General features: G+C 37.6%; 1 protein-coding gene across 8 annotated transcripts in view; it reads right to left on the bottom strand.

The window, feature by feature from the left end:
- NBEA (neurobeachin) overlaps positions 1–19,397 on the bottom strand; it is a 683,574-nt gene that overhangs the window by 39,763 nt on the left and 624,414 nt on the right. For all 8 annotated transcript variants that reach the window (XM_042952224.1, XM_042952367.1, XM_042952503.1 and 5 more), the window contains one exon: positions 5,030–5,197. In XM_042952224.1, the coding sequence (XP_042808158.1) occupies positions 5,030–5,197 (168 nt within the window). The remainder of the gene's footprint in view (positions 1–5,029; positions 5,198–19,397) is intronic.

The raw sequence follows: 19,397 nt of genomic DNA, 5'->3' as shown, positions 1-19,397 counted from the left end.
GAACTTTCACTGAGTTGAGACTTTTAAGAAATTCGAAAGCATAAACAAAATAGAAAGAAAAACCTTAGAGGTTAAATTAGTGAAATGGGAATACACATTAGGGGTCCCTTATTTTGAAGAATCATTTTGAAAGTAAGAAGAGTATCACCCCTAAAACTAGTAAGTATTAGTAAATATTGTTATTTTAAAATTCCTACAAAGTAGTGGGTATAAAGCAACTCTGACCTGAGAATCAGGAGACCTCACCTGGTTCTAAATCTGGCTCTGATACTACATGGATGGATGTCCTTGGAAAAATTATATAGTGAGAATGTTAGGCTAGATTAATGGTTTGAACTGGGAATGCATATGAAATGCCTGCAAAGATTTTTTTTTCTTCAAAATAAATTTGCTTGAACCTTCTCCCTGGATATCCTAAGATGCCCATGGGATGGGGAATGGGACAGTGGATAAGTAGTTAGATGGGGTTAGATGGATATGGCAGGTGTACTTGAAGTTTATTTATTTTTGAGAAGGGGGGAGCGAGCATGAGTGGGGGAGGGGCAGAGAGAGAGGGAGACAGAGCATCCCAAGCAGGCTCCATGCTGTCAGCACAGAGCCTGCCGTGGAAGCTTGAACTCAAGAACCATGAGATCATGACCTGAGCCGAAATCATGAACTAACTGAGCCACCCAGGTGCCCAGATATGGCAGGTATACTTAAAAATAGCTGAAGGGCTAGGGATATAGAAGAAATTAGAGTTAAAAATCTGAAACTGAGTGATAGGTACATGAGGGTTCATCATATCATTCTCTTTACTTTTGTAGGGGTTGAGGAGCTTTCCAGATCTTCTTACACCTTTAGTAGACAGTGCTTCTTAAACTTTAATGTCTCAGACAAATCACTGGGGGCCTCCTAAAATACATGTTCTGACTTAGTAGTTTGGGAAGGCCTGAGTCTGAAGTTCTCACAAGTGCCCAGGTGATGGTGATACTGTTGGTCTATGAACTACATTTGAGTAGAAAGGAGTTAGAACACCACCGGACCAGATATTATTAACTAGAATATTCTATTTCCTAAGCAGGTCATAGGATAAAGGCTCTCAGCCATCATTTGGCAAGTAAAAATATGAAGCAAACCACATAATTTTTATTCACATGTAAAAGTAGTAAGAAAGAATATTCATTGCCATGCTTAAAATTACTGCTCAAATAGTCACTTGAGCTCATCTATGAAATAATGTGTCTACAAGATTATGATGTAAGCCAAGACTTAAGACAATTTAAATAATATCTAATATCCAACAGATCTGGTGTTTACATATTAAGAAGAGCTTTGTACCAGAACTGTTCTGTCATGTTTCTGCCCAGAGGCTGTCATGATAAAGTTTATTATCAGTTACTGCTTTACAAGTATAAAATAAGTTAAGCTGTCATATTTTTCTCAGGCAAAGATCCTAAGCTGTCAAAGAATGTCAATTTTAAATCTGACATAGAGAAGAAAATTATCTGTTATTCTGACCTCTAATTTCTTGACATTTTAATGCCATAATTGCTGTGGTTAGTGCTGCTTCATGATTTCACCTGTCAAGGAAGAATGAATCAATAACCTTAAGCCATTTCTCAAATTTTAGCACTGACCTCAAAGCTCAAAGTTATAGGCAGACTGTGGGATATGGCAGATTGTGGGATATGTATGTGTGTGTATATATATATATATATATATATATATATATATATATATATATATATACATGTATGTATGTATATATATGTATATGACATATACAGATATTCATACAGTAAATATTTATTTTTTTAAATAAGTGTTTAAGCATCAAAAAATTCATCTTCTTTAGGCTAGTTGCAGTTTAGTATAACTATAGTCTTCCTTTGGTTTTATCTACGTGAAATGTAATGATCTTAGTATTTTAAAAATACAAAGACAAACATTATCAAGTAAAAGAAATTCATTAAGGTCAATAAGAGGGTTAATATTTTGAACACGTCTTTTTTTCAAGAGTTTGTGTCCCACCGTTTAGGTAGGTATCAACTTTCTTAAGTCATGGTGCCATAGCCCAGACCTCTGGGATCTCAACATTGATGTTTTCATAAAAGATGCCTCCCAGAGGGCCCCTTCCCAGGGGAAATGTATATGTAAGGGGGTATAGATGGCTACCAAGTAACAAATATACTGCACTTCATTCCACTTATCTGCAGAGTTGTATTGTGCGACAGTAGATCTTAAGTGCTTTTTGGGCTGGCAAACATACGTCGTGTTTACAGAGACAGCAGTTGAGGTGGAGGGAGCTAGATGACTTGGTTGACATTAGAGAGCTCACAGATTTTAGGTGGGTTCCCATCTGTTGCAGGTTCTTAAATACTAGTGCAGAACTTTTGGGGGGAATATGTTAGTTCTGTAGGGTAGATGAGCTAAGGATAGGGAGTAGGGAGAAGGACAGTTAGCTCCTATCCCTTGATTTCATTCAATCTGCTATGGCTACAACATTATAAGCAGCCTCTAGTGATCTTAAGGAAATAAAGTATCTTCCCAAGCAGTCTTGAGTTGACACAGGTCCTCAGGGTCAGAGCAAATGTTACTCTCTGCTGGTGAGTGCTTGGGCCTACGCTGGCTGGGGGAGGGAAGGTCGTTGTGTTCCAAGTGTGTGCTCCCTTAGCAAGTATCCTGAGAACTGACATCAGTGTGTTTGGGTCAGGGAGGCAGGTGAGGAGCCGGGGTGGGAGAACAGCTCTATCACAGAATGAGTCTGGGAGTTTCTCTAGTGGAACCTCGGTGTTCAGCAATTAGGCGCTCAGACTGAGACTGCTAGAAGGAGAGAGTCCTGAATTCTGGTACCCTAGTGCTCTGCAGTCTGCCTCACTAGGAGAGGATCAGGAGCAGAAGCATACTGTTCAGACAGTCTATCTAATAAGCAAACATCATGGCTGAGCCATTCCCAACCAGCCAAAAATTTTTAAAAATTACACATTTTCATGTAATGTTTCATTAGGAAGTCTTATAACTTGATAATTAAGGCCTATGCATAGTGTTTCCCCCCCCACTGTCCAAAGCAATGGTGTGATATCTCATAGAAACAAGTATTTTTATAGAATTCAAGTAATAAACACTATATCCATGTAAAGAAAGTCTCCATTCGAATTCCATTTTCTCTTTATTCCCATTTATCTCTTTATTTACTCTCATTTGAATATAAAAAAGTCTGCTATTATTCTGTCAATGGTAATGCGGTCTTGTAGTTTCATTATGTACAATATGGTTAAAATATTATATTTTGCCCAAGAGGATTAACTTGCAACTTTCTTTACAAGGATAGAACTTTATAATAGATAAAAATGTGTAATAAAAATGTGCAATTTGCTCCTGTAATATTCAGGAGCAAAATGGTTTATGATACTTAAAATTTTTGTTATGTTTATTTATTTTTGACAGAGAGAGAGAGAGAGAGAGAGAGAGAGAGAGAGAGAGACAGAGCATGAGCGGGGGAGGGGCAGAAAGCAAGGGAGACACAGAATCTGAAACAGGCTCCAGGCTCTGAGCTGTCAGCGCAGAGCCCGACGTGGGGCTCAAACTCACAGACCACGAGATCCTGACCTGAGCCGAAGTCGGACGCTCAATCGACTGAGCCACCCAGGCATCCCATATGATATTTAAAAGTGAAAAGTAAGTTGGAGGTGGTCTTGGAATAAAACAATAAGGTATTCCAAGTATTTTCTTTTTTTTCTGATCCTATAGATATTGGGTCTAAAAGGGGAATACAATCTGTAAGGCGTTTACAGAACTGGACATATGTTAAACAAAGGCATATTGTGAAAAGAATAATTGAGAATACCTTCTACAAAATAATCTGATTACAGTTTGTACAAGGGATACTAAATCAGGAGAGTGTAATGGTTTGCAGAGAAAATCCCTTCTTCACTGATGAATTTCATACTATCTGACTTCTCTCTCATTCATTCATTCTCTGTCTCTATTCCCTTCCTCCAGCTTCAGGCAATAATCCGTTTCCTTGCACATACAACACGATGTAACACTGCACCTAATAACGTGCTTACAATGTGTTCTCTGAATATTCAGCCCTAAGGGTCCAATGAGCACTCATTGTGAGCCTCTTCCCTTTCCTTTTCTCTGCTTGAAGCCATACAAATGGAATCATTTTGCTTTTGTAGAGGTATATAAGAAGTAACTTTACGGATGCAAATTTTTCTTGTAGGGCTTTATTTCCCAAATCTACAAGTTTTCCACCTCTAAGACTAAAAGTAAAAAATACAACAAGCATTCCATGATTGCTTGTTTTGCACACAGCAGATGGCAGCTACCGGGCGGAATGGAGGCTGGGGCATGGCTTCCTTGGCAGTGATGCTCACCCAGCAGCTGTTGCTTCTTTACTCCTTCACCTATCTGAAGTCATTTGGTGCAGTGCAGAAGTGATTTAAATAATATTTTCCAGGAATATTTTCACTAAAAATACTTACGCACACACAATTCCCAACTGTTAGCTATAAACTTTCAGGGTAAGAACCTACATGGATAAAATACTATACCCTCATCTATTTCATTGATGCATTTTGGTGAATATTCTGGAATAAAATACTATATATGCCCTCATCTATTTTATCAATGCATTTTTTGAGCATTCTGTGTAGAAGTCTGCAAGTTTGCTTTTACTAAGAAAATACATACTGGCAGATTATTTTAATGTGAACTATTCATACTCAAATGTCCCACTAGGTTTTATTAATAACACACACTGGGCATTAAGCATTTTAATGCAGATGCTAAAATAAAACAAGCAAAATAGGGATATTGAAGTGCATTATATATGTCTACAATTCAAAAAAGAAGAACATGATGGTCTCATTACTTGGTTTTGACATATAATATTCATTTTCCTACATTTGTAAAAACTCTGGAATTTATTTTTTGTAAAAATTGATGTTGCAAAGAAATGTATACGGAAAGAGATGGAAAGCCAAATGTCTTTCTGAGAGATGAAAGAAATATTTGGAATAATATGGGACTTAACACCTACCTCCCTGAGCACAGGGTCAGTGATACTATCCAGATTCACAGAGCCTTCGTAGGTTAAGTAGTGAAAAACATTCAGAGCACGGACTGCTTCTGGTCCTCGCTGTTTGTAGCCAAAGATAAGGTCAATCCACTGATGGAGTTGGCAAGAAACAAATTCACTTTCCAGGGCCTGTAATGAGTCAAGAAAGAAATAAGAGACAGTACAAACTGAGCTAATCTCTCTTATTCTTAGTTTGAAATATTCTATATAAAGGAGTACAATATGTTCTTTGCTTTACCCTATTTTATCTATATGTATTACACATCCTATTCCTAGAAATGGTAACATACAACCTCCAATAAAACACAGACCTGAGTGAAAATTTTCCCTTTCTAAAATGCTTAACTTTCGTGTGGCTCCAGCTATGTATATGATACAATTTTTAATATTAAGTAGATTTCTTAAAAAAGCCACATTCATGTTTAAAACAAAAATAATTTGAAGTACCTGTTCTAATTTTATAATAATTTCATTTCTAATTTTTAAGCATTAGTTTAAAACTGAACAACTTTATTAGAAGTGCATTGATACACACTTATTTTCCTGCCTGAAGTCCTCAAATTTGCCTCTCACCCTACGAAAAGGGGACATCCTCCTGCTGCTACAAATGAATCCTTGCTTTTATACAGGGTAGAAATCCTTGGGCGATTTTAGATGTTTGCTAGCTAGTAGGAAATGAATGCAAATTAATGACAACCAATGACCATACTAAGCTTCTGTAAAGGGTCAGAAAAAAAAGAAGGCCTTGTCATTCCCCAAGAAACCATCATAAGCTTTCTGGAGGTATCGGGCCATGTAGACACGAGTTCTGTTCACACCTGTGATATGAGCAGTGACAATCACTGTATGGCTCACTATGCCTCTCACCTACTGCAGTCACCTGTCATCAATTTCTTATTGATTTTAAGAGCACACTGATTTCAGCAACGTGAACAAAAGCTGTAGAACTAGCTTCTTAAATTTCAACTAAGTGCAGCCATATTACACAATTTTCTAAATTACAGCTGTAACTAAATATGTGAATGAAGTCATTCTCTGGCTTCACGACCCTGATTTCCAACGTGTTGACACCAATTTGGATTCACTTAATTAATAAATGATTTCTTAAATTAGCCTTCTGATAATTACACTTCATTTTTTTAATCTATAAAATATCTGAATGATACTTTTCAACTTTTCCTGTGATCACATTTTACTACTAATTTTATTCCCCTCAACTTCTTCTTGACTTATTTCTCTCAAAAGTTTTGATATTTTACTTAAACCAATTATTGTGCATGTTTCTCATTCAGAAATATAAACAATTAGACTTTATTAAAGGGTAATTTCTGTACTGAAATTGAACAGGATTTTTGTATTCTCTATCGTAGTGGTCTTGATATAATAGTTCAGACTAGGGCACAGGGAAGGACACTAAAATAGAAGAACGAGGTTGGTTAAAATTCTATATTGGTTATGTCATAAATGTTGGTTTGGTCAATGTACACAAATGATTTTGTAAGTGCAGTATAACTAGTTAGTTAAGAAAAAAGTCAGTCTAATTAGTGCCTGGTGCAATAAATGAAAAGGATGAAAAACAAAAAGTTATGGAGAAGCCATTGTCCAAATGTATTCACAGGAGTTCAAAATAATACTGAAATCAGATAGATTATTTAAAGGAAGATTCTACCAACATCATCACATAATCAGTTCATCAGCGACAATTTCAAATAAATCTTAACAACATATTTGGAAAGGATTGATGAAATTCACTATTATTCTGTAGAGTAAAGCAATTATTGAACAAAATGCCTAATGCAGATACAAGAGGTGGAAGGAATGATTATTTTTCACTAATTTGAATTTTAAAAATCTATTTGTTCTTTTATCTCTACTACTTTCATTTCTCTCCTCCACCAGAGGCAACATCTGTAATGTGTTTGAAGTCTCTCCTTTTGTTTGCATGTGTTTTTATAAAACATTACTCATTATTTGTGTATGTATCTTTGATTCATAAAAATGATATAGGGTTATAGATTTCATGTAGTTTCTTACTTTTTTCCAGTTAGCATTGCTTTTTAAGATTATGTCACTGTATGTATAGGTAGTCCATTGTTTCTTTTTTTTTAAAGATTTTTTTAAAGTTTATTTATTTTGAGAGAGAGAGAGAGAGAGAGAGAGAGAGAGAGAGAGAGAAAGGAGGGGAGGGGCAGAGAGAGTGGAAGGGAGAGAGAGAATCCCACGCAGGTTCTATACTGTCAGCCTGAAGTGGAGCTTGAACTCATGAACATTGAGATTGTGACCTGAACTAAAATCAAGAGTTGGGCACTTCACCAACTGAGCCACACAAGTGCCCCGGTAGTCTACTGATTCTAATGGCTGCATAGAACTCCCCCCAGCAATGAGCATTAGACTGCCTCTAAGTCCCCATGATACGATGCTGTGATAAATGTCCACTTTTGCATCTCCTTTTGGATCTTTGTAAGAATTTCTTTGGGACTCATAATCTGGAGTAGGACTGCTGTGTCACCACAGTGGATGTGTATAAACCCCATGACTCAGCAGCCATTAGTCTGCAGGTGCTCTTCAGAATGGCTGCCCAGCTCCACTTCCTCCAGTGGTGCATAAAGGGTTCTATATGTCCACATCCCCATTGGCTCTTGATATTATACAGGTTTCTAATTTAGTCAGTGTAATAGATATGAAACAATCAATATCTCATTGTTTTAATTTGTATTCCTCTGATTACTAAGGAACTTGACATCTTTTTAATACACTTGTTGGCCTTTTGGGTTTCCTCTTCCATAAATTTCTTGTTCACACCCTTTGCTCATCTTTTTATGGAGGTTCCTATCTTTATGTTGTTACTTTGCAAAAGGTCTTGATATATTTAGGATAATAGTTCCTTGTTGGTTTTAAACACTGCAGATGAATTCCCCCAAATGTCATGTGTCTATGAACTTTATCCATATTGTTCTTTGTTGAACAGAAATTCCTAATTTTGAGATAATCAAATACTTTTTTCTCTTTATTTTTATGCTCTTGGGATTTTGATTTGAAGTTACAAAGATAACTTTGTATAATTTTGATGTATTATCTTTATATTTATGGATTTGCTTTTCACATATTGATCTTTAATCCACCTCGAGTCTACTTTCATTCATATGTGGTATTAAATAGGGATCCAGTACTATTTTTGTTTTTATAGTACGTCAGTTTTTCCAATACCATCCATTAAACAAACACACCTTTCCTCAGTGGTCTGTAGTGTCATCTTTAGTGTGTGTATATTTGAAACAAAGATGTAAAACCGCTAGTGTTTGCATATATGATAATCTACCTAGAAAAAGCAATACAATCAGCAGCCAAGTGATTACAACCAATAAAAGGGTTGCAAGGTCTTTTTTTCTTTCTTTCTTTCTTTCTTTCTTTCTTTCTTTCTTTCTTTCTTTCTTTCTCTGCTTTCTGTCCTCCCTTTTTCCTTCTTCCCTCTTCTTTTTATCCTTCCTTCTTTCCTTCCTTCCTTCCTTCCTTCCTTCCTTCCTTCCTCTTCTCTCCCTCTCTCTCTCTCTCTCTCTCTCTGGATATGTGTGAGTCTCCAGCTTGTCCCATTCTTTTTATTTCTATTGTTACCTTTATTTATTTTAATTATCTTTATTTCTCAGATATCTTTGTATTTGGTGGATTTCTTTTTCTTTCTCAGAGTCAATGCAGCTATTTCTGGACCTTTATTCTTCCCTGTAACTTTTAGAATAAGTGCACATGGATACATCAAAATAATTGTGATTGGGAGTCCAATAAATTCGTGCAGTAATTTGGAAAATTGATACTAGGTTTTCCCATCCAAGGTCCCAGAATGTCTCTTTACCTATACAGATTATTTTCTATGTATTTTATTAGAGTTAAAAATTAATATTTTCTCCATAAAGGATGTGGGAATTCTCAGTCTATAAGTTTTGATGCAATGATAACATTTCTAAAATTATATTTCATAGTTGGTTACTGATGATGTAAAGAAAATGCCATTGATTTCTATAAGTTGATTTTGCTTGTGGTAATTAGTTATACCTATAACTTTTTTTTTTTTTTTGAGAAAGAGAGAGAAGATGCAAGTGAGCAAGGGGCACAGAGGGAGGGAGAGGGAGAGAAGTGGGGCTCACCTGATGCAGGGCTCGAGCTCACCAGATGTGGGGCTTGAACTCAAGAACCATGAGATCATGACCTAAGCCAAAGTCAGATGCTTAACTGACTGAGTAACCTAGGTGCCCCATATACCTAAAACTTCTTTATTTCTTCTTATAGAATTGTTCCCACCCTTGAGGACTACATTCAATAATAGTGGTGATATGGAGCATCTCTGTCTTTTTCCTAATCTTGAAGGATTAGTTTTGATCTGACACACATATATATACTCACACATTTTATATACATAATTGTTGGGTTGTTAGATAATACTTGACTCAGAATTTTTGTATTTATATCCATACATGAAATGGCTCTATTTATTTATTCTTTTTTCTCCCTTTAGCTACTTTTGGAGTCAAGATCACACTAGCCTCATGGATGGCCATGTTTTCTGCAACAACTTACTAAGAAATGACTTTATTATCTCTTGAAAATCTGGTAGAATTTACCCGTAAAATAATATGGCCTTGGATAATTTGGAGATGGGAAGATTTTACCATTTAAATTTTTTAAAGACTTTTAAGTCTTAGTTCTTTTGGTGCTAATTTTAATATTTTATATATTTTTCTCAATATTTGTTCCATCTCAATTAAAAAAATCATTATGTCATTATTTGCTTCTAACAACCTTTTTTTTTTAAATTTTTAAATGTTTATTCATTTTTGAGAGAGAGAGCAGAAGAGGGGCAGAGAGAGAGGGAGACACAGAATATGAAGCAGGCCCCAGGTTCTGAGCTGTTAGCACAGAGCCCGACGCGGGGCTCAAACCTATGAACTGTGAGATTATGACCTGAGCTGAAGTCGGATGCTTAACCGACTGAGCAACCCAGGTGCCCCTGTTTCTAACAATCTTTATATATTTTTTTTTAATTTAAAAATTTTCTAACACTCTTTAATTCAATTAAAGTCTATAGTTATTTATCCTATCCTATTTTATATGCTGGAGAGGCAGCAGAGTGAATCAATGGAAAGTTAATTGTTTAAATAATTTTGTCTCAGGTTTTTTGGGGGGAGGGGCATTACAAAATTAAATAACAAAGAAACAATAAGGTAGCAGATTCAACAGATAGTGTTATACATTATACACTGTATACACCGTCTGTCTTAAACATCTGTCTTATATATTGTCTTATACCTTGTCTTGCTGGTCACTGTGCAAAGAGAAGAGAAAATCCAGTTAGAACATCTAAAAGCCAACTCTAAATCAAATACATACCTAAGAATCAAATTTTAGACAGCCCATAATGAAAGCATAAAGACCTATCTAAAGCTGAAGTCTGACACTGAGACTTAACTGTACTCTAAAGAGTATCGGTCTGTTATTAAATACGTGCTCTCTGCTTATTTGTTCTTTACAGAACTATGTTTTCTTGCACAAGCCCATTTTGGACTCTGAAACAAGATTTTGTTGCAAATACTTACAATGGAAAAATATACAGAAACACTTGATTACCAAGCTATTAGGGTTATAATGGTCTTAATAGCTTGCTTTACCCTCTACTTGCATATCTAAAAGCAGAAGCAATTGCTTTAAGCCTAGATAAACCGATTCCCAATCCATAATTCTGCCCTGGGGATCTGGGAGGAAGGAAATAAGGAGTGAGATTTACACCATAGAGGGATATCTCTTAGATGGATAATAGTTACCTAATTCCCATTTCCATGTTGTCCCATGGGTATTAGATGCTAGAGGATTCTTTCTCCAGCAGGTTTAGGATAAAGTGTCTCTGAAACTTATGAAAAAGGAAACTAGGCTGCTGGAATGAACTCTCAGGAAAGAATATTTATTTCTCCTGAATTCTTTTATTTAAGAATATTGAATTTCCATCTCCTCTTCTAGATAAGAGCAAGAATACTTCCAAGCCCCTTCTCTTATTGCCTCAAAAATCTGCTTCTGATTTTGAAAAAATTCTTAAAGAGAGTTGCATATAGTTAAGCAATCAGGAATTATAGCGCTACATCTTGTGCAGGGAACTTAAATTATCCTATTACGTGATTGCTCACTGCATGTATAAATACAGAGAATTCTTTTCCCTTCCCACTCGCCTCACCCTGGTCTTAGCTCTCATCGCTCTCCACATGGGCGACTGCCAATAGTCCTCAACCTGTTTCTCTCTTCTAACCTGTCTTGCACCCTGCTGAGGACATAGACTTCTGAAACCATCATGTTCCTATGGTCATCCTCTATCTCAAATTTTCCACGGTTCCTCCCCGCAAAACATGGTAGGGTAAACTCTACCTGGCCGCTAAGGCCTCTCAAATCATGATCCCACCGTCCACCATGACTTCTTGGGACTTGCTGATAGGATTCCTGGCTCCAAGAAGCACAGACAATTCACACCCCCGGGGCACACAGCAGCTGGTACAACCTTTGAGCCTCTGTGGCTCCTTTCTCCTCGAGATGAAAGCATTTCAACCTCCTGCTTCTTTTTGGGGTCTTAGCCATCCTTCTTACTCAAGTGCAATGTTTGTTTCCTGAGTTCTCCAGCTCTCACTCTATGAATTCTTCTATGAATTTCGATGACACTTGAAACCTGTACCCTCCTGTTTAATGCAGTAAGATTATGTATACACATTTACTTGTGAAAATCAATTTGCATATAAATTGGAAAGTGCTATACAAACAAATGGGGTCATTACCAATGAGCACTTGTTTCAAACTTGCAATACTGTATATATTAGAATATAAGCATTTCGAAGATAGGGATCATATCTAATGCTTCTTTTCCATTTTCCATAGCACCCCACCTAACATTAAAAGTATTTGATAAATATTATTGGATAATTAATTAAGCAATGAGAAAGAAGTGTTGGTAACAAGAAGGAAAAAATGTCAGGGGTGGGAAAGAAGCTCATTCATTCATTCATTCAGTAACTATTGACTGACCATCTGCTATGCGCTGACAATAGTCTAGATTTTAGGATTATAGCAGTAGCTAAAAGAAAATACTGTTCTGCAGTGTTCACACTGTAGCGGGAGGAGATTGACACACCCCCCAATTATTAGTAAGACACACAGTACGTCAGAAAGTAGTAAGTGCTAAAGAAAAGAGAAAGGTTGGAAAGAAAGTTAAGGAGTATGCATGGATGAGGAGGGGATTGCTATTTTGGAGGAGGTGATCAGAGAAGGTTTCTTTGAGTTTGTGATAATTAAGGACTACAGTGAGGAAGTGAACTATAAAGACATCTGGGGGAAGAGGTTCTCAAACAGAGGTAACAGCCATTCATTCATTCATTCATTCATCCATCATCCATTCAATATCGAGCATCTATTATGTGCCAGGCAGTTATTCTAGGCCCCAGAGATACTATGGTAAACAAGACAAAAGCCCTGATCTCTAGGAGTATATCTCATTGAAATGCAAATAAACAATGGGAAAATAATCTCTCTCCAGCCCCAAATTACTGACCCTCTATCCTATGTTAGAAAGCCAAGCCTAGCCTTGGAGGATATACAGATGAACAAGCATTCCATGCCCTCAAAAATATCAAAATGTAGTGGGAGATAAACATGTCAACTTGGGCTTTTCCTGCTGCTCAAATTTCTGCTCAAACTCTAAGATGACAAAAGGCACTAAATGTTCTACCCCATCCCATTTCTGCTGCTCTATCCATCACCATTCTACATTTACAGGACCTGTCCCCCCTACCATTTACTTGCCTCTGTAAGCCTAGAGAAATCTTAGGGAAAATGGTCACAGCCAGAAGTTGCAGAAAGAGACTACTGGCTCCAACTTAAAAATACACCCAGAATTGGGGTGCCTGGGTGGCTTGGTCGGTTGATTTCAGCTCAGGTCATGATCCCAAGGTTGTGGGATTGGAGCCCAAGCTCAGTGTGGAGCCTGCTTAACATTCTTTGTCTCTATCCCTCTTCCCCTCTCCCCCACTCACGTTCTCTCTCTCTAAAATGAAAATTAAAAATTAAAAACAAAACCACTAAAAAAAACCCACCCAGAATTGATCAATTTCTTACTACCTTCACTGCTACCACCCTGGTCCAAGCCACCATCATCTCTCACAATACTTGCTAACAGATACGCCTGATTCTACCCTGTGCCTCAACAGTTCACTCCCAACACTGCAGCCAGAACAATCCTTTCAAAATGTAAGTAAGATCATGGCACTCTTCTGCTCCAAAGCACTGTGATGGCTTTCCATTTCACTCAGAGTGAAAACTCAAAGTGCTTACAGTGGCCTTCAAAGCCTTCTGTGATCTGACCTCAGTCCTGCTCAGTCTTGTACTAGGTGCCCCCTTCCTGCTCACTCCCCCCTGGCTCCTTGGTTTCCAAGGGAAGCACATCCCTGCCACAGGGCCTTTGCTCCAGATGGTCCTTCTGCCTGCAATGGTCTTTCCCCAAGACAGTCACTTGATCCACTCCCTCACCTCCTTCCAGTCTTAATGCAAATCTCACTGAGGGGATCCTGACCACCAATCTATGTATTCCTGATCCCTTTACCTTCCAATGCCTCTTTTTTCCATACCATTGATTACTTTCTCACATACTACATATTTTACTTATTTATTTACTATTTTGTTGTCTGTCTGCCTCCGATCAATAGTAAGCTGTATGAGGGCAGGGATCTTTGTCTGTTTCACTGGTATACTCCAACCACATAAAACAGCATCTGGAACACTCATATCTGTTGAATGAATGGATGATAGCCTCTATCAGCGTTTGCTGTGACTGCACGTTTACTTGTCTGTGCTCCTAACTAGAGTGGGAGCTCCTGAAGGCCACTCGCTGTGTTGCTCATGATAGTGTTTCCAGAGCCTAGAGCAGTATGAACTGTGTAACAGGCCCTCAATGACTGGGATAAAGAAAGAATTTCTCTAATTTAGCTTTCTTTTGAGTAGGGTCCCTGTTCAATGCTTCTTTGTGTTTTCCATAATGCCTTACTCAGAGCTGGCTCTCCGTGAAGGTTTATGGAATAGGCAGATCCCCAGTTATAGATAGAAAGACACTGAAACTCCAAGAGATTAAGGGTGACTTATTTGTCCAAGGTGTCACAGCTAACAGGGGCCAGAGCGTGCACGCAAACACATGACATCTAGCTCAGTATTCTGAGTTGCTGCAAAACACCTCCAAAAATTCTCATTTACTACAAATTCTTCTTTGAACAGGGCGTTTTTTCTTAGCATAAAAATATACCCAAATGCAAACTGTTACCTATCAAAAAGAGACTTTTTTCTTTAAAACATGAAGATCTTATAAAGGAGGTAATACAGCAAAAGTGAAACGACATTCAGTTCTCTTTCTCTGCCTCAGTGCACGTCGCACTGCTGCTCAGACTGAGAACGTTCTACATGTGGTCCGGGAGCACCAGGGACCTGTGGGTTGAGGGCTGGATGAGATTATCAGTGCACATCCGTGAAAGGCCTTTTTCTAAAACAAATTTTAAAAAAGGGCAGATTATGATTGATGAACCCAGCATTAGGGTAATGTTATCAGAGATACTTTCTATTTCTGTCCTTTGTGGAGAGGTCAGATTATAATCATGTTAGAACTGAACACAGTGCTTTATTAATGTTTCATGAGTGAGTTGTAATCAGCCTAGCTGGGTGTGGGTAAATTAAACCAATTCTTGACATATGAACTCAATGCATTCAGAATTTATTGAAATATCTACTCAAAGTGTCTATATTGCTTTTCCAGCTTTTCCAATGAGGCCAAAATTTGAATTTCACAGTTTGGTAAAACACAATCCTTGTCACTATATTTACAAGGTATAAACAACTCTAATTAATTATATACGTTATCTCCCATAACTAGAACACCGATTAACTAAAAAAAAAATACATCCTTAAAACTTAAAGTACCATTTAACTTTTAAAAAATTAAAATTTAGATGCCTATCTAAAAATTTCTACGCATAAAAACTTCTACAAATACATCAAATACCTTTCCAATTGCTGCTGTGAGAGAATAAAAACTGATTTATGGTCAATGACGTCATCCCTTTTTATAATATTACTTTTGCCTTCTTTGCCTTGAATTCCTGAATGACATCTTGAAAGAAGGAGGAGGATGTGCTCATGGGTACAGAATACTAATCCTCACGAAGAAATGAACGTTTTTTACCACCCTGAATGTCATTTCTTTGGGATATATGACATTTTCATTTTATACTGTAGGCTTAGGACAAAGAACTCCTTCAAATAACTGAAGATAATCCCAGCCCAAATTATAAATATACTGGAGCACATTTTCTCTAAACCTATTTCATAAGAACTAAATCCTACATGAGCTACCCAGCTGGTACAAAGTCAGAAACTTTTAACGTTACAAAACAATATAAAAGAATGAGGGCTGTGTTCATGGAATTTGTGGGAAATTTAAACCCTTCTATATTTTCTGTTATAACTCAGGCTTTGTATATTAGGGAAATATTCATCCAATAACTATTCCTTCAGTAAAAGAGAGAGAGAGAGAGAGAGAGAGAGAGAGAGAGAGGCACATGATTGATTAAATTTCCTACTGTTAACACAGATGCCTAACATTGTTTCTGAATGACATCAGTGCGATCATTTCCCAGCAGTACGATGGGGAAATGGACCAGAAGCTGGAGCAAAGTCAACTAAGAACAGGATACTGTGAAGAAAAACTGCAAGCTGAAGGAAAACAGCGCAGGAGACAGTGAGGGAGGAGAGCAGACACACGCTACTTTTCAAAAGACGTCCTTTGCTTGCTCTGATGTCTAGGACTGTTCTTCTAAGAGGCAGCTCTCTCTGGCTGCCCATTAGCTCTAATTCTGATGCAACCAAGAGTGGCGGCTATGGATGCAGAGCCTAGGTGATGCCATGGTAGCTTTCCCTTCCTAGTCTTCAGGGTCCCTTCTAGGGAAACCCAGGGAAAGACAACAGGAAGAATAAACACTTCCCAAGCCACCTGTTCTGTGCTAGCAGGCACTTCCTACACATGGTTGATTGAACCTGACCCTGCATTCTGGTGCTGCACGGAACCAAGACAGGGGCAGTTGGATTTCCCCAAATATGCGGGATTTTGGGTAAAGCCTTTCACTCCATGGAGTAAAGATTTAGTTCAAAAGTCTTACCTGACTCATTAATGGCTACAAGATAACAGGGATTTGGCTTAGAATAAAGAAAAACCCCAGTGCCTTGCTTCTTTCACTTCTTCACAAAAACAAGTTGGAACTTGTTGTTCTAATAAAAATGTACTATATAATACATATAAACAATAATATGTTATATGTCAACTATACCTCAATGAAAAAAGGAACTGCAAAAATTACTATGCGTTTCTGAAAATGTTTTAAGACATTTTCAGAAATGCACAAGTATTTATCCCTCATCTTTTAGTCAGTTATAAAACTTAATTGTTTTGAATACGTGAGTACATCTTTGAGGGACAGTTAATTCACCACATTATATGCAATCTTTATAGTTCCTAGTATGTTGTATGAACTTGGCTTGATGACATTCTTGTGGCTTGATAAATACACGTATTTATCAATGTAAATATCAACGTATTTACATTGATAGTAAATAGTGAGATTTATTTTAAAGAAGCACTATATTTTGTCTGGAAGTTTGTTCAGCAGCACTTGAGCTGATAGAAAGACAAGATATAAGAGGTATGTAAACAGAAGTCAGGTAATTCATTATAGCAACTGGTAAGTTTAGTATCAGGATTAAAATGTTTCTTGTAGTTTTATTTATAGGCAACAGAAGTACTCTGAGCAATTATAAATATAAAATAATTTATTACTCAAAATTTATACTTATAAATTTTGCTCTTTCTTGAAGTAAGAGGGAAAATCTATTTTAGACTCTAACTTGTCTTTATAATGTTACAATCATTTCTCAAGCTGTATCTTTCTTTTTTAAAAAAAATTTTTTTTAACGTTTAGTTATTTTTGAGACAGAGAGAGACAGAGCATGAATGGGGGAGGGTCAGAGAGAGAGAGAGAGAGAGAGAGAGGCAGAATCTGAAATAGGCTCCAGGCTCTGAGCTGTCAGCACAGAGCCCAACGCAGGGCTCGAACTCACGAACCGCAAGATCATGACCTGAGCCGGTCGGCCGCTTAACTGACTGAGCCACCCAGGCGCCCCAAGCTGTATCTTTCTTTTTTTTAAGTTTTTAAAAAATGTATATTTATTCTTGAGAGAGAGAGATAGAGCATGTGTGTGTGTGAGCGGTGGAGGGGTGGAGAGAGAGACAGAGAGAGAGAGAAAGAGAGAGAGAGAGAGAGAGAGAGAGAGAGAGAGAATCCTAAACAGGCTCTGAACTGCAGAGCCGGACTCAGAGCTCAAACTCACAAACCATGAGATCATGACCTGAGCCAAAATGAAGAGTTGGACGCTTAACCCACTGAGGCACCCAGGTGCCCCTCAGGCTGTATCTTTCAATGAAAAATCCTAATTCTCTTTGATGAATAATCCTAATTCTCTTAAGATCCAAATGATATGAAACCATTTGGTGAGAATCAGGTATTTCTCAGGAAAAGAGACTTTTTAAAAAATCTTATGTGGTGATCACATGAACAATTCAATTAAATAATTAAATTAAAACTCAATTTTAAGTCTCCGTCAAAATTAGGTGTTTGGCAGTCTTCCATGCATAGATATAATTAGTTTGCAAATAACAAATAAGCTCTATTCCAAAGTTCCTTTATAAGGTGGTGTTTGGAATAGATATTGCAGGGGAAACAGTATTAGTCTAATCTGCTTTGGTTGTCAAGTCGATCTATAAAGCCGTATTTAATTAAATATACAGCTGACATTTCAGAGACTATCAGTGGGTCCAGGAGACACGACATTCAGAGTTCCAATCTGCAATGCTAGGTATGGTAAGTATAAAAAGCACTTGGGTGAGTCATGTAGCCTTCCCGGGTCTTCGTCTCCTTATTGAAATACAGATCTGTTCCAGCTCTAAAATCCTGTGTGTGCCTCTAAAGTTTACATTTCCTCCATCTGCAGAGCTAAAGAGTCTTCTTCCGCTCACAACTGCTGCACTCTAAGCAGAGGTCTCGCCCGCTGGAAAGGGAGCCTCACAGGGTAAGGGCTCGGGGAGAAAGAGGTAGAAATGAGATCTCAGAAAGTCAGATCTACATGGCTGTTGGGGCCAGAACATCCTGCTGGTTTTGGTTCAATGCTCACTCATTTCTTTCTTTTCTTCCACTGACCCCAAGGTACTGATTCTTGTTAGAAGACACGTTTCTTTCCCTTCTCCCTTTCCACAGCTCCTTAAATCATCATTTTATCCTGAGCACTGTGGATAGTAACACGGCCACTTTGATAAGTAGGTGATATCTGGGCAAGGCCATTTACCTCTCTGGGTTTCAAGATAATTCCTAAAAGACTGTTTGAGGATTAAAAGAATAATGTATTTGAAGCTCTAGCAAGTATCCGACAAAGAATAAACACTCCAAAATGGCACAGGGTATAAGGACTATCACTGCCATTATTGAATCTTGGTCAACCTTCCTATTGGGATGACTCAGGACCATCACTGGGCTACAGAGTAAGGTGACTAAGATTAGTGTATGTATATCCCGATTTGCAGCAGTTGTGAGCAGTGAGTCTTAGAATGAGGACAGTAGAGGAAAACATGTAAGCAGCTACACCAGAGAAGTCAGGAGAATGTCGTAGGCTACTAGCCATAGAGCTAGCTGTAGGCAGGGGTGTAAACTGGGCACCGTGTATAATAACATTCCACTTTACTAAAGGCAGAATTTTGTCATTTCATGTTTTGGTACATTTCTATACTGGAAGTGATCAAACAATGACCAATAAAAGCTGAGGCAGAAGATACAGTCACTCTACCAAAGCTACAAAGTATACATTTCCTCCAGGGCCTCAATTAGCATTTGACTGACTCATTGATCATGAGGCTTTGATACATTTGATTAACCGGTTTTGCAGACGGGAGATTTTAAACAACACACTTGAATTGGTATGGCTATAAAGGGAAGTGTGCTGATAGCTCACAATTTACAGAAGAAAATATAAAAAGAATATAGAAGTATATCCTTCATACAACAACAATGGGTACTCATAATAAAGAGAAGAAGTTTCTTCTTTTGTATAAGAGGATAGGGAGCGAAGGAGTGATTAAGTTTAGAAAAAACAAGTCTGCAAAAAAGTTTTCACTATAAAAATCTAGAAACTTATTTTATCTGGAATGTTTATTCAGTTGGATTATATT

This window comes from Panthera leo, chromosome A1, assembly GCF_018350215.1.
Source record: "Panthera leo isolate Ple1 chromosome A1, P.leo_Ple1_pat1.1, whole genome shotgun sequence".
Classification (NCBI taxonomy): domain Eukaryota; kingdom Metazoa; phylum Chordata; class Mammalia; order Carnivora; family Felidae; genus Panthera; species Panthera leo.
This window is presented reverse-complemented; position numbering and strand designations above follow the sequence as displayed.